The sequence below is a fragment of the Schistocerca americana genome, chromosome 6, assembly GCF_021461395.2.
Source record: "Schistocerca americana isolate TAMUIC-IGC-003095 chromosome 6, iqSchAmer2.1, whole genome shotgun sequence".
Taxonomy (NCBI): Eukaryota; Metazoa; Arthropoda; class Insecta; order Orthoptera; family Acrididae; genus Schistocerca; species Schistocerca americana.
Window position 1 is genome coordinate 405,349,894 of NC_060124.1, and position 16,462 is coordinate 405,366,355.

At 42.3% G+C, this 16,462-nt stretch overlaps 1 protein-coding gene across 1 annotated transcript; it reads right to left on the bottom strand.

The window, feature by feature from the left end:
- Positions 1-401: 401 nt before the first annotated feature.
- On the bottom strand, positions 402-11,408 carry LOC124620173 (cuticle protein 7-like). The gene is made up of 3 exons (XM_047146843.1): positions 11,375-11,408; positions 3,936-4,050; positions 402-718 (listed from the first exon to the last, which is right to left on the bottom strand). Exons 1-3 carry the CDS (start codon positions 11,384-11,386, stop codon positions 402-404), a joined length of 444 nt encoding a protein of 147 aa, XP_047002799.1. The 5' UTR covers positions 11,387-11,408.
- Between the last annotated feature and the right edge of the window lie 5,054 nt (positions 11,409-16,462).

Consider the following 16,462-nt stretch of genomic DNA (forward strand, 5'->3'; position numbering starts at 1 on the left):
AAATACCCTTGTAGGCTTTACAGACTGTTTCTGACTACCCTGTATTGAACAGCAATGGTCCTACAACACTCTGTTGGGGTATGTCCGAGGTCCATTTTACGTACGAAAATTTCTCTCCACTGAGATTGACAAGCAATGTTTTTTTATGTTCTAGGAACTCTTTAATCTGGTCAAAGAGCTGGTTTGATATTTTGCAAGTCTGCAGGCTTTCGTGGCCATTGTCAGTTGAGTGCTCAATCTTCAATGGGCACAAGACCCTGAAAGGGAATCCAGCAGAGAGGTCGAATCGTCGATCGTTTAGAAAAAATATGAAGCGCTCTAACATCCCAGAAGATTTCAAGGTCAGTGGTTTGATATTCTTTAAGATAATATTTCGTTCATTAGATGACTTTACATCTCAGCTACTCGGCTACACCGGAGTGATACCCACCGGGCAGGGGCGCGGGTGCGGCGACCCTGGCGGGTGCAGGAGGCGGTGGTGCGCCGCCGGTGCGGGAGACGACGGCGTTGAAGCCGGCGCCGGGCGCGGCCGAGTACTGCACGGTGCGGACGGCGCCGTCCGGCTCGACGACGCTGTAGCTGCCCTGCACGGCGTCGCCGCTGCGGCTCTCCTGCTGCTGCTTGGCGTCGCCAGTCAGCGCGTCGCTCACGCTGTAGCTGAAGCTGTACTGCGGGTTCGGGTCGTAGTCCGCGTCAGCCCCGGCCGCCGCCAGCGCTCCTGTCGGCGACGCCGGTGGTTATTCCAGGCTATTCACTGCACTTGGCACTCACCCGCAGTGCCTGTTGAACAGCCCTCCAGAACACAACAGTGGACCATAAAAATAATTACGACAAGCTAGGAAAACGGTAAGGCAGTGGTGAATCTTGCTAGGGTTGGGTCCTTTATGCATGCCTAACAAAAGAAGAGAAGCTGCCACAAACGTAGGAGAAAACTACATGCTCTGAGAGGATATGTGGCCTAATTTCAGTGGTTATACACTCCCAATCACACTAATATGATCATTTGTCAAAAGCCTGAGTAACCACATTTTGCAGCAATGATCTCCGTGGATTGTGCAGAGAGGACTAAGTCAGCATCTGGAAGGTGCCGACAGGGATGCGGAGATATGCCGACTCCAGTGCCGTCGGCAGCTGCTCTTGGTTTCTCAACTGACGATCCAACACGCGATCAGCTCGATCGAAGTAGTCTCAATGATTCTCGACTTGGCCCAAAATCCAAGGAGTTCGGTGCCCGAGGGAGTGTAGTAAACTCATTCTGGTGTTCGAACCATACACGTACATTACGAGCTGTGTGACACGTTGCATTGCTCTGCAGGTAGAACCCATTGTGCCGAGCAAAATCAGGTGGATCGGTTTCCCAAGGATATATGCATACATATGTTGATCAACTGTGCTCTCCAGAATGACGAAATCATCCACTGAAAGCCACGACAATTTTTACCAGATAACAACATTCTTTCCTCCGGTCTAGACGCTTCCAGCGATTGCTACAGGGTGATTCCCTACAGATGTTTCAAGCCGTAAATTCCAAACTACCATCCATCTGATGGAGCATAAAAAAATTAATCTGAACAGGCCACCTGTCGCCGCTCAGTCGACGTCCCCAGTCGCAACACTGGTGTACAAATTCCCACCCTCGTCACCAATGAATGAACCTGGCTCATGCTCTGGAGGCCAATACACAGCAACATACGCAGAACGGCTGTTGAGTCAACACAGTTGGTAGCTCCTTTGCTCAACATCAGATCACTTACACACATTTCCACAGGCGTCGCTCACCGCACTCATCTCTGGACCGTGATGCACCACAGTTAAATCGACACCGGTTTTCGAAATTGCCATTTTGCCATGCACAGTATACTTCAACCATGGCTCCATGCCCACTGTTTACTAACTAAGTTGTTTAAGAAATGCTTCCTCCATTGGTCCTAAAACCAATGAGCATGCCCTTCTGGAAGTGAGATAAATTTTTCCGTTTCCAGGTGACGACAACGAACTCACTGTTTTCCGCGTCTCTCCGACGTACTGTATATACACTCCTCCGCTAGTGTCGTCTGTGAACGGTTATTGCGCGTTGACGCTGAGCATGGGGGTTGGTCAAATTAATATGTAATTTACAAGTAGGTTGACACTATGTGCCAACATTTCAGTATGATTTTACTACACTCCCTCCTGTCTGGAAATATATACTGACTGGCTGGGGAAGATTGTCATAAGGCCGCTCTGTCCTCTCCTGAAGCGAAAACATGGATACAGCAACTGAATAAGTCAACCTGTCGAAGGAGACGGCGGGAACGGCTGGATTACGAATTTCTTTCCAGAAGACAGAATTTATAGCGAACATTAAAAACGCTCCAAATTCCTACGTACACGATGCTTTACTACCAACAGAGTCAATAAATGTGCTTCTTTGGGGACACAATACAGCTAAACGGTCTAGATATGTAAACAAAAACAGAGCCCAGGAAAAGTAATTGGCTTATCAGATAACGAAGTACATTTGTAATAAAAACCACTCTAAGTAAAAATACAACACTACAACGGTGTCATAGAACTAGAGTGTCTTTATTAAGCGAAATCTTCACTACTTGACGAAACAGAGAAACAGTAGAGGTGGAGGAACAGAAAAGGACGGTACTACGAAAAATTATCCGAGAAACGTTGGAATACGTGGATGAGAAGAGTAATAAACCTACACTCATACTGAAAAACTATATTCTCGAGCAAAGGATAATACCGTTTTCTGGTCACTAGATTCGAAGAAGTTGGAAAAAACTGTCCGAGAAAACAATATTTGACTATCGTGACAAAACTCCCAAAATAAATACCAAGTGGACCAGAAAATGAGATAGGACTTCATAGAAATTAAAGTTACGAAAAAGGAAATTCTAGATTGGTCTATAATGTACGGTAACTCTCACGAAAACGTAAAATTTTATGCACCGAAGAAGAAGAAAAGAACACAGTGAAACAATGGAGAAATGTAGGAAAGACCAAAAATCAATAAGGAGGACGAAATCAATGAGAAGTTGCTTAACGTGCTCGATAGATGACCGAAATCGAAGAAATAAAGAAAGAAGAGGACGAAGGTGAAAATACAAAAGTAAACATAACGTAATGTAATGTTTCACTGTACATAACATGTAACTATCACGCATTTCCATCGTTATGACGATTCTCGGCCGCACACTGCAGGGGAAATGAAGGTGCTCGTGCGGCGTTGTCGGTGGCAAGTGTTTGATCACCCAGTATACAGCGCGGACATGGCGGCCTCCGATTTTCATCTATGACGACAAAGTTTTGGCACAGACAACAAGCTGCAGATCAGCGCAGAGAACTGGCAGAGAGCGCGGGCGACGCCTTTCTATAATGACTTGAAGAACGGAACAACAAATGTCTTAGCCGACACTGTGACTATGTATTAGAGTAGCTGAAAAGTTGCAAATGAAACATTTTTGATTTTCACTGTGGTTACCATTTTGTGACGAACGGACTTCAAGAACAAATAGCCCTCGCACATATTCTTTGACAACAAATCAGTATAACAAATGTTATTTGACTGTATTGCGATTATCTTGGTACATACAAAATTTCATTGGCATCTTTAGTTATTTATAAACGTACTAAAATTTTTATGTATATCCAACCAAAGATGGCTATAGAACTTTGAGTGTACCAAGACAATCGTAACACAGTTAAATAATATTTGTTGTATTCATATGATACATAAAAAGATATATTATCTACAGTAATTATTCTTTATGCAGGGAAAGGTCTGATAATGAACGAAAATGTTGGAAACTAGCCGGTGACAAAAATATTGTATGCAATTCTGTCGGAAACCTTAGTTAATAAATGATAAAGTAAACTTTGCTGTAGCGTTTGTGGAGAAGCAGACAGTGCTGGCAGCTTGGAGACGAGTGCTGCTGCCTTACCTGGAATCGCCGGGGCCGCGTGGACAGCGGGAGCCGCCGAGTAGGAGACGGCTGGGGAGCCGAGGAAGCCCGCTGTAGCCACGCCCACCACCGCACACACGCACAGCAGCGCCGCCTGTGGGAAACACAGCCTGCCTCACCACGTGAACAACGAACAGCTCTCACTCGCCTCTGTCAATTTATATACGGTGTTTCATGTACGACACAAGCGCCGTCTGCGGCGTTGTGGGCGAACCAGAACCCCATAGGCTTTAGGTAGGTCGTGGCCAATCACTGCATGACGTTCTAGCAAGTTGATCTGATAGTGTGGCAGGTGGTGAATCGGTTTTAATCGAGAATAAACTACACCATTTAGGAGCGGCCTTGGAAACAAGTCCGAGAAATGCGTTGCTTCATTTTTCAAATCAAAACTGTATTCGTGCCTACCACGGAAATATTTTGATCTACTGAATTGCAAGAACATCCGCAAGACGTGACTCACAGATATAATCTCTTCTAACAGTAAAATACAAACATTCTCTTTCAAGTATCAGTCTGACAGCGAGTTTAGCTGCTTCACTACATCAAACACAATGTTGAACATAGAGCCAGTCAGGAAACAAGTTAGATGTTCTGATTAAGCCACTCTCTGTCCTCCAGCGTCGCAGTCCAGAAGGTATGCAGGCGAGCCTCTGTGGATTTTACATATTTTACATAACAGGGGAGATACTAGTTGGATGATGCTTCGATAGTGAGATTTAGTCATGTCCCAGTTTGATAACATCTTTATTCTGCCACAAATCCTTATTACAACTGTGTGATCTGACACTTAGTTATTAATTCGCAGAAATAATCTCTTCCCGCATACTTCGCAGTTTCATGGGAAGCCTGAAGAAATTTTTTCGCAAGTTACTGGTCGAAATAGCTCGCCAGATGGTGACCCGGTGGCTGGTTTCTGTGAATAGTGTGGTACCAACTGCACTATCCAAGCTCGCTTCACAGACCATCAGAGAGACTCAACTTACTGCAGGGTTTTCCTGATTTTTATGAAACTGCACAGATGCTCCCTCATGAGACTGTAAGGCAGATTGAATCGATTTGGCGGGGAATTAGGATCCCGCACAGCCACCGTGATATATCTGAGATCGAAGACTTATTCATTTGCAGAGTGTATTTTACATCGATTCAGTTTAGCAGCTAAAATCTTACAATGGACAGGAAATTTAACCTAGTCACCTCCATTTCATAGACAGAGTGCTATCTAAGCACGCCTACCTGACCACATTATTGTAGGCGAGGGTAGGAGTACCTCGGACGGAATGTACAAACGCAACTTATAAAGTAATGCACCTTGTTTCCTTCTCCTTCATTAAGTTCAAACATATTAACCCTCCGTTGCTCGCTCCTGTCCACATGACTTTCCCGCCCAGTTTTGTCTCACATGGCTGGCGCCGGCCGCAGTGGTCTCGCGGTTAAGGCGCTCAGTCCGGAACCGCGTGACTGCTACGGTCGCAGGTTCGAATCCTGCCTCGGGCGTGGATGTGTGTGATGTCCTTAGGTTAGTTAGGTTTAAGTAGTTCTAAGTTCTAGGGGACTGATGACCACAGATGTTAAGTCCCATAGTGTTCAGAGCCATTTGAACCATTTTTTTTCACTACCTTCCTCTTAACTCTCCGGCTGTTAGCTCCAATCATTGTTGGCTTTCAGTTACGAAAAATACATGGATTATGAAACATTGTTATAGTCTGGAGGACACTTGTCATCCGCGGCAGCTCTGCTGCCACAATCTGAAACAAAGTAAGTCTGTACTGCTTTATTGCTTTCCTAGATTCAATCGATCTTTCACGTGCATAAATTTAGACGTATTGAAACTGGTTGCAGTTACTTTCCATGTTACCCAGTATTATCCTTATTTTTAAATTGTAGAAGAAATGTCAAAGGCAAAAAACCTGGGACAGAGTTTAGTAGAGATCCTAATGTATGGTTGGAGTGGTTAAATGAGCTGAGTGATGAAGATGCTCACAGTGATTGCGCTGACTAAGAGACTGAGGATTCTGTTCATGAAAGCGGTCATGATTCAGGAAGAGGACAAGAAGTGTCAGAAAATGATGAATATGAATCACAGGAAGCAGTAAGTCAAGAGGATGCATTTTTTTAGGGAAAGACGGAATAACTAAACGGAGAAAAAAATAATATCCTACCAGTGTTAGAAGCAGATCTTGTAATTTTATTACGCGTTTCCCTGGACCAACAAATCAAGCTCGTACAAAAAAGACAGAAATATATGACTCAAATGGCTCTGAGCACTATGGGACTTAACTGTTGAGGTCATCAGTCCCCTAGAACTTAGAACTACTTAAACCTAACTAACCAGGGGACATCACACACATCCATGCCCGAGGCAGGATTCGAACCTGCGACCGTAGCGGTCGCGCGGTTCCAGACTGAAGCGCCTAGAACCGCTCGGCCACTCCGGCCGGCACAGAAATATAAATTCTGAATTTGTTCTTGGATGAAAACATAATAAGCATTATCGCAACATGCACTATTATATACATAAATTGAGTTCGTGCTAACTTCTCTAGGGAAAGAGACGATAAAGAAACAGATGTGATAGATATCAGAGCCTTCATTGGTTTGTTATATCTATGTGGAGCTTTGAGATATTCTAGGAAGAGTATATCGAAATTGTGGGATAACTCAAACGGAAACGGACTTGAATCATGTTATTTATGCATTAGTTAAAACCGATTCAGGTTTCTGTTAAAATGTCCGAGGTTTGGTAACATCCGTGATAGGGGTGTTCGCAGAGAGCTTGACATGTTGGCTGCTATCAGAACGGTACTTGAACTATTCACGAACAATTGCCAAAAATATTTTTCACCTAGTGAATATCTTACTGTTGGCGAACAGCTTTTGGCATTTAGAATAAACTGCCCGTTCAGGCGGTATATTCCTAGCAATCCATCAGAGTATGGGTTAAAAGTGTTTGCTTTGGTTGAAGTAAACAGAGCTTAGACTTTGAATTTAGAACCGTACGTCGGTAAGCAACAAGAGGGACCATGTAATCCAGTAATTCAGCTGAACATATTGTTCTTCGAATGGTCAAACTTTTTCAAACGTTAGAATGTATTATACTGTGAAAAAATATTAAATTTAGATTTAATAAAAAATATTAAATTTAGATTTAATAAAAAATCATAAAACCAGTCACAAAGACCGTACAAAGTATACAAATAGACCGCTTGCTTTGTGGATGACACCAGACATCCGCGGGAATGACGATGTCACGAATTTCAGCGCGAGTAACGGAGGGTTAATGGTGAATCTGGTGCACTTCCGATAACCTGCTATTCCTGTAGCACCGTCAAGCACCAAGAGATGACGTCACTTTATATGTTTACTAACTGGCCGACATTGACTTACTTGCATCTCAGCATTCTGTCATTTCGGTAGCTGATGGGCGCAGTCGCATTCATAAAGGTTGAGAAAAGTGTGTAGAGATGCTACGGCGGACAAAGAGTTTATACAACATCTTAACATGTCGACCAAATCACCCGCCATTGCAGCATCAGACTTCCATCTGTTCTGCCCACTCAAAAGAGCTCATCGGGAGCATCACTTTCAATATACAATGATCTTGAAAAATTCTTTGCTCCAGTGGCTGAGTAAGCAGGATCACAGGTTTAATCGGAGAGGTATACAAAGGCGGAATAAATCTGTGCACAGAGATCGTGATAATATTGAAACGTGACAAATAAATCGTGAATGTTGTAGCTGCAATCCTACGTACAAGATATTTGCTCTTCTTCTAAAATTAAAATTAAAAAAATCAGGAGACATTATTCTCTGACTGACCTTCGAATATCAAGACTGTGGTAAGTTAGAGCTTTCAATCAGTCTGCCTTGGGGTTTAGGTCACACTCACAGAGAAAAACAAAATTAGATACCCTATCTGGCACATATAACCAACACACTAAACTGCAATTCAAGAGTAGAATTCGATCTCATAAGTATCTGTACTACAGGGTAAGCGCTCTTACATACGTTCTGTGAGGAAATAACCGCGTTCTACCGAGTGAAATAGAAATTTTGATCAAGTGATGTGCTGCATAAGAGGAACACAGTTTCCATATCCAGAACCTTTTAAACTATGACAAATGGAACTGCAGTTTCGAATATAACCCCAGGTAGAAAAAATAATCATTACCATCCTGCTACTTCAATTCGAAATGAGAATTTATATGTACACATCCACATTTGAGGCTGATACTTAATAGTTGGAAAACAGCTCACATTATGTAAAACCAGATACGTTAACACTCCAACGGAAAACATGTTAGTGCTAAACAAGCAGTGTCCAAAACATAGGTTAAATATTTGTAATACTACGAAGGGATATGACGCTGAATTTATAGTAGCGTAAGCGAATAAAAAGAGTAAACTTGAGGGTAGGGTCTGGAAAAGCACGGTGCATGGGTAAAGAAAAATGATTAAAGACGCTAATGTAGCAATTCTAGGGCATTACTGTAGCATCAGGTGACCTCAATCGGGCATGATGTCGAATTCGTATATCCTCTCCTAGGATCGCAGAAGACCGGTATAGATCATAGGGAAGTGTCACAGACGTTTTTAGGGAACGTAAACAAGCGTCTCTGGTAGAAGGATTAAGTTGTTTCACGGAACGCTGTTGGGAAAATTAGAGGAAAGATATTTGAGAAAGAGTGTGAAACAATCGTAAAACTTGCATCGTACATCTTGCAGAAGGATAATTATAATAAGAGGCTGCAAAGAGGGCCATTTTCCCTTGCTCATTAAGTACGTGAATTAGTAAAGTAAATCGCTAATACTGATACCAGATACCCACCACTGTGCATTATACAGTAGCTTATGAAACATATGTTCAGATGTAGGTTTACAGAATGGATATGACCGTACGTAACCGAACGATGTGATTACCAAAGGCTGGAAGTTACTCATCTATCGTTATATTATTGGTTCGACTTAAACTAGCCACCAGTTTCTCATTCGAGATAATACCTTTCTGGCCATGATGAGTTATATTCTCCGTTCTCTCTAGACAGTTCAATCCAAATATCGGAATATTTCATTTGGAAAGTAGACCCCCCCCCCCCCCCCAGTTTCTCTCACCGCCTTTCAACGTACTTGGAAATACAAACGATCCTTCCTACGCAAATGGAATTGGACAGAAAGTGGCTAGTGTTAGCTCGATGTAATTGTAGCCTTGCATTGTACAGCGACTAGCAAATTAAATGCAGGGTGATTAAAAAGACTGCTCACAAACTAAAAGAGCTACTACAGGAGACGAAGCAAGCCTCGGCCAGTAAAAGCTATTGGATGTAAGAAACAAGGACAGTCAATGCCTATGCGCTTTAAGTTCAACACAGACAACGTTGTGTTCACTCAACAACGCTGTACATTGCAAGAGGTGTTCAAAATAGCGACCACCACATTCAGTTCAGGCATAATATCTTCATAGAAAATTATGGTGCTCTCTGCAGAATACACCAGGCATCGCACGGTCCTCATCAGACGCTGAAAATATCCAGGCTAGAAGTGTTTCTTCATAGATAATTGGTATCACGGACACGAGGCTTTCGATATGCCCCCCCCCCCCCAAAAAAAGCAGTTGATCGCACACCGAAGCAGTACATTATCTTCGCTGAACTTACGGCACGAGTACATTCATTGTCCTTGTTGTCACCGACATTCTAAAATTTTCAGTAGGTCAGGAATACTTTCAAGGTACGATGTCGATACCTCTATCAGTTCCTTCAATTTGGGCGTAAGCTTTTGAATCACTCTGTACACAGATCTATGTGTAAATAGACTAATCGACGCAGGACAAGTTATGCATGAAAATATTCTGAATTTTTAATTGTTTAATTATGCTATGTTACTCTTTGTAAAAGTTACACAGCGGGATATCACACAACCGCTTCTATCAAGGAGCAGTTAATCGTGTTAGCCGCAAACTAGAATACCTCCGATATGGGTTCAACATTCTGTCCTGGTCAGTGGTGAGAAAATTAATTATTATCGCCCTTGTTGCAGAAATGAAATTGAAGTTCGATTCATTTTATTTAGGCATGCATCTGAACACGTAAATGATGGCATGGAGAATTGAACAAGACCTCCAGCCTCCACCACATCCACTTGACTCCGTGCAGAACCAACCCCGCCCCCCCTCCTGTCCCCGCCCCCACTCACTCCCACGTCACTGAAAACGAGTGCAGTGTTTGGAGCACTGAGCAGTCTGGCCACAAGTTATATACGCTAGGTGCATGTTTGGTTCATGAAGCATCTCCACCGACTTAGGTTCAAAGTCGTCAATGATATCATTATCATATAAACGTTGTAAACTTTTCAGTGTGAAGATTATGACGACGATAAAACGGCAGAGATAGGTGTCAGAATCCTCTGCAAGAAAATCTGATGTCTATATCAACTACATTTTTAAGTAGGTAGCTCTGATTGAGCTGGAAGTATCGTTCACGGAAGGCTTAGGTTCACAGAGTAATTTAATGAGCTTCTAAGCCAGAAATTTCGTTTGTGACACGTAGCACATTTTTATGAACGTCCTCCTCCAGCCAAGGAGACTACGTTACCGATAGTCATGTGTTAAAGCACGAAACTGGGAGAAAGAAGCTCTGAAACAAGTACAGGTAATCACTTTTCGTAGCTGTGGGCTTATTTGCACCCATTGTAGAAAAGTAATGGCTATCTAACGTTTCTAGAATGAAGTCAACTGTAGTGACTGCAGTCCACATTTAGTAGAAGGCAGACTTCAGAAGCTATAATAGCCCGTTGTACCTCGGTTTTGTTCCATAGCATTGCACCGTAGAGAACTGAAGACTGCGGGAAAAAAAGAGAATCTATGTGGTTGAGATGTGACGTTGAAAACTGGCTGTGTAGATCAGGAATGAGGTGGGTCTCCGCAGAATGGGTGAAGAAAGGATCATATGGGAAACACTGGCATGAAAAGGGAACAGAATCGTAGGAATCAAGGAATAACTTCCATAGTACTATAGGAAGCCGTAGAGGGTAACGACAAGAGGGGAAGGCAGAGACTAGAATACATCCGACAATTAATTTACAATGTACGGTGCAAGTTTAACTCTGATATGAAGGCGTTGGTACAAAAGAAGAACTTGATTGATCTAACCAGAAGAATAATGATTTTAAAAAAATCGCCTGAAAATTGGAACCGTTTGGCAAATTCTTCTAACTCTATACTATAAGATTAATTATCCTACAGTGTCTTTCGACCCCGTAATATTCGCTTATAAGAACCTGCTTAGTCGGAGGGATAGTGTTCAAGTTACTAAAAGTACCGCAGCCAGTTACAAGCAGCTGCTTACTCCTCTCACTATCGTTGCTGCGAGATGAGCTATTTTCTATCCCAAAGATCTTGGCATCGAAACCTTAGTGCTGCTCACCTGAGAAGCCATGATGCGAGTTCTCTTCAGTTGACGAGATGGGACTGATACCTCCAGACGATGCGCCGGCCGCTTATATACTCCACAGGAGCAGCGTAGCCACTCCCACGCCACTGACCACTGCCACATGTGACCTGAGAACGCCCGCACTGGAGCACAGTCTCACCTTGAGAAATACGCGGAATGACGAAACCCACCCGTCCAGTTACTGGCTGTGGCATCCGACGCACCTCCAAAATCTTCTTTCCCAAGATGGCCACTGCGCTGCATTACGATTTTCTATCGTTGCTTTCTCATTTGCCTTCAGTGTTGATTCAAGACAGTACCTTATTGATTAAAGAGAATGTGACGTCAACTTTTTGACAACCAACCGACGTTTATAGACGATAAATCACTGAATGTGAAAATCTACGACGAACCATATGCTGAAATGCAAAATAAATCATTAACAGTTAAAAACTGGCTTACGTAAGCTAGACTAAGCCTTCTGTCCTCAAAGTACATCATGGTTGTCTTCGAATGTTAAAATTATGCATTTTCAAAACACAGTATTACATTTTCAGCTTATAGCTATTTTTATGTGGAAGACAGTGATAATTTTGTGCTTTAACACACGTCACAATTTTGAAATGTCAGACATGCAGAAGCATGTAATCTAAAGACCGAAACTGCAATAGTGGATTTGAAAAATAACTATCTTTACATGTTGATGCCTACCATGAAGTCGTTTAAAAAGTTTCCTTCTACCCTAGCCAAGAAAAATCAAATCTTCTCTGTTCCTACGGGTAGGTATACATTTTATACTATATCATTCACAATCTCTTAGTACATATCTGTTTTTATTTATCTATCAAATTTTGTTTGCCGTTTCATAGGTTCAATTACGAGTTCCACGACAAAAAAATTCAGCCTCGCGTACAGGGGTGTCTTCGCTACACTACTCACTAGTATTTAAATTATTCCCCGACACATTTTTATCTCCCAAAGGCGCTAGTAGAACGGGATACACAGGATGACGTCTGTAAAATTTAGAGAGGTGACTGGCTGATTATACCTTTAATCTAGTTGACAGTTATTTTTGGATGGCTAAGTTGAGTTACTATCTTGGAGTAATACTCCAGTTAACGCTTTCAGGTATTCGATATTCCATATTACCTTTTTCGCTCTAATTTGTGAAATTTTGCCCACACGTATGCTGGTAAACAATTTTTTCTTATAGGTTTTGATCAATGCTTGTTGGTCCCAATCCGGAACGTATACAGTACATTTTTCTTTTGTCCGAATTATTCGCAGAATTTTATTAGTCTCTGTCATAGCTAGTCCTCAATGTCATACGACGAACATAAATTATTACTTTTATATTGTCGTCTGTATTCGGCTTAGCACTGTCAATAATTTCGAGTAAGAGCACGTGTACTATTACGTACAAGGTGCCTTGAAAGACAGTAAGTAGTGCATTGTCTTAGATGATCACTGCCACTAGAAGAACGAGTGAAATTAAACAAGATAGACAAAAGCCTCATAGTGTCCTTCGTGATCACTTTCTTCATCAACGATCTTTTAGGTCTGTCATGATAAAATAAATGTTCACTTTCACTCTCCAAGGAAAGCGGTGTAGCCGGCCGAAGTGGCCGTGCGGTTAAAGGTGCTGCAGTCTGGAACCGCAAGACCGCTACGGTCGCAGGTTCGAATCCTGCCTCGGGCATGGATGTTTGTGTTGTCCTTAGGTTAGTTAGGTTTAACTAGTTCTAAGTTCTAGGGGACTAATGACCTCGGCAGTTGAGTCCCATAGTGCTCAGAGCCATTTGAAAGCGGTGTGCTTCCGTTTCATGTAGCTGTATCTCACGTTTCATTTTCTGTGTCCAGGCACATTTGTTCTTCATGTTCATCCTCAAAAATGGCATTCATAAAGTTGTCGCATTACAGGATGCTGGAGGAAATGACAGGGTATACTTTGTGTGGAGTGGCACATCGATAACAGTGTTAAACTGCTTGAAGACGAACCCGTGGTTGCATCGAAATCGATTGCAAATAAAACGCTACAACACCTTGCTCGTTTTGCATTTTCGACCTACACCCTAAAATTAAGGACTTTTTATACTTGGATTCTAAAATCTTGTTTATGTTTTTTTTCCCATACAGGAACCGTTGCAGCCCACGGAATACCACTACGTTATTGGGCCTGATAAAGCGACCGGAGTACACTACCAAGGTGGAACAGTTATCAACAAGGAATGCGTGCATGTCAACTGAGTGCGAGCAGTATTTATCAGATTTGGGTCAGAAGCTACTAATAGACGACTTCATAGAGCTACTACAGTAACGTGCTGCCTTTGTTTTCAGTGATTCAGTGATGCAGGCTGATGCAGCGCTGCAAGATTTTTTGCGACTGAATTTGCATCATGAATTCCTCTCCTGCTCGCCTGTAGTACTGGAAGTACTCAGTTCCCTCCAGGACCATGGAGGTTAACACGTGTCCTGTCATTCTGTCCCTTCTTGTCAGTGTACGAGATACGTTTCTTTCTTCACAGTTTAGGCGGAGAACCTCCTTATTATTATCAGTCCATCTGACTTCTGTGTTCTGTAGCATCAGATCTAAAACATTTCGATTTTCTCAAGGTTCTGTTTCCCCTGTGTCCATGATTCACTACCATAGAATTCTGTGCTACAAATGTACATTCTGATAAATTTCTTTCTCAAATTGAGGCCAATGTTTAATATCGGTAGACTTTCCTTGATTAGAAATGCACTCTTTTTCTGTGCTATAGTGCTTTTATGTCCTAACTGTTCCGTCTGTCATAGGTTATTTCGCTTTCAAGGTAGCAGAAATCCTTAACTTCGGCTACTTTGTAATAACCGGTTTTTATGTTAAGCTTCTCGCGATTCTTATTTCTGCTTCTTCTCATTATTTTGTGTTTGTCTGGGTTTCTCTCAATCGATATTCTGTACACATAGGCTGTTAATTCCATTCATCAGATCCTGCAAGTCTTCTTCACTTTCACTGAGGATAACAACATCATCTACCAATAGCATCATTGAAATTCTTTCTCCCTGAATTTGAATCCCACTCTTGCACCTTTCTTTTATATCCGTCGTTGCTTCTTCTATGTACAGGTAAAACAGTAGGTACGAAAGACTACATCCCTGTATTACAGCCTTTCTAATCCGAGAACTTCGTTCTCGTTCCTCTAGTCTTATCGTTACCTCTTATAGTACACTCCCACTTTTCACAGATTTTCTAGCGTGTTGCAGAATTTCACATTGTCGAACGCTTTTTGTAGATCGACAAATTCTGAAGCTGTACCTTTATACTTCTTCAGTCTTGCTTCCATTATTAAGAGCAAAGTCAGATCTGGCTCTCTGTTGCCTTAAGCTTCCCTAAAGCAAAATTGGTCGTCACCTTGCATATCCTCAGTTTTCTATTCCATTCTTCTATATATTATTTTTGGCAGCAGCTTGGATGTATGTGCTGTTAAGCTGACTGTGTGACAGTTCTCGCACTTATCTGCACTTTCTATCTTCGAACTGTGTGAGTGACATTTCTCTGAGTGTCTGATGGTGAGTCCCCAGTCTCATAGATTCTACGTACTTGAATAAGCGTTTGCTTGTCATTCCCCGTTATGATTTTCGAAATTCCGATGAAATGTTATCCTTCCCTTGGCTTTATCTGGTGTCAATCCTTCCAGAGCCCTGTTAAATTCTGACTAATACTGGATCCCCTACGTCTTCCTTATCGAATGTAGTTTCTTCTTCTCTGAAGTCATCAGACAAGTCATCCCCCTCTTTGAGACCTTCAGAGTACTATTTCCACTTATCCGCTCTCTCCTCTGCCTTTAGCAATGAAAATTCCATTTCCATCTTCATATTACCACACTTGCTTTTAATTTCATTGTAAGCCGTTTTGGCTTTTCCATATGCTGAGTCAGTCCTTCTGAAAATCAATTATTCCTCGATTTCTTTACGTTTCTCTGGTCTGTTCCAAGTATACCTTCTCCTCTTGCGATATCTGAACAGAAGATTAGCGTACCATTCGAAATTTATCGCACAATTCAATTAGTCTTTCTTCGCTCTTATTTCAGCTGCCTATCCAGTTTTCTTCCTTAACCCTTTCCACTATTCTTTCCCTGCAACCGTGTTCTAGACCCCCATGATCATAAGATTTTCAACTATCTTTACATACCGAATCATCCTTTCAATGTCCTCATATACTTTCTTCATCTTTCCATCTACTTCTTGCTACGTCGGCGTGTATCGTTTTCGGCGTTGGTTTCTTGGCGAATTTTGTTGGGATAACCAAGTCACTAAACGGTATATAGTAGCTTACTCTCTGCTCTAATTTCCTACTCGTAACGAATCATACTACAGGTATGCCATTTTCTGCTGCTGTTGATATTACCCTATATTCGTCTCACCATAAATCCTCATCTTCATTCCATTTCAGTTCACTGGTCCCCACTACATCTAGATTGAACGCTTTGATTTTCCTTTTCAGACTTTCCAGCTTTCCTACAACTTCATACTTTTGCTATTCTGCGTGCCCACTCGTAGAATAGTATCCCTTCTTTGGTTAATCAACCTTGTCTCGAGATCACTCCCCTTTGGCAGTGACCGCCCGGAGATGTAATTTGGAGACTAACTAGGAATCCTTTGTCAATGGAGAGACCATAATGACACTTTTTCAGCCACAGGCCATATGTCCTGCTGACACTTTTACTTGTCTCTAATGCAGTGGTTTCCATTGCATTCTGCATCCTCACGCTGTTGATCATTGCCGGTTCTTCCACCTTTTTGGGGACATTTTCCCACTGCAACGGCAATAGAATGCTCTGAACCTCTGTCCACTCCTCGATTCGCTTTGTCAAGGCCGTTGACAGAAGAAGGGTCACTTCTTACGACACAAGCCTTCAGTCGCCGTTGTTGATGATTTTTATTCGGCATTGAAACAGAGGTTACGTTCGATCCTGAGGATCATGACATTAATTACGTTTGGTTAATGAAAACTGCTACACCTAGATCACAAGTGCTAACATCGCCATTTTGTGTCTTGACAGATGACCTATCATTCTGTCCCTTCCTCTTGTCAGTGTT

Bases quoted from the DNA above. Each gene is read 5' to 3' on its own strand.
- LOC124620173 (XM_047146843.1), bottom strand. The intron at 719-3,935 runs GTAAGGCAGCAG...CGTCGCCGACAG, and splicing joins CGCGGCCCCGGCGATTCCAG to GAGCGCTGGCGGCGGCCGGG.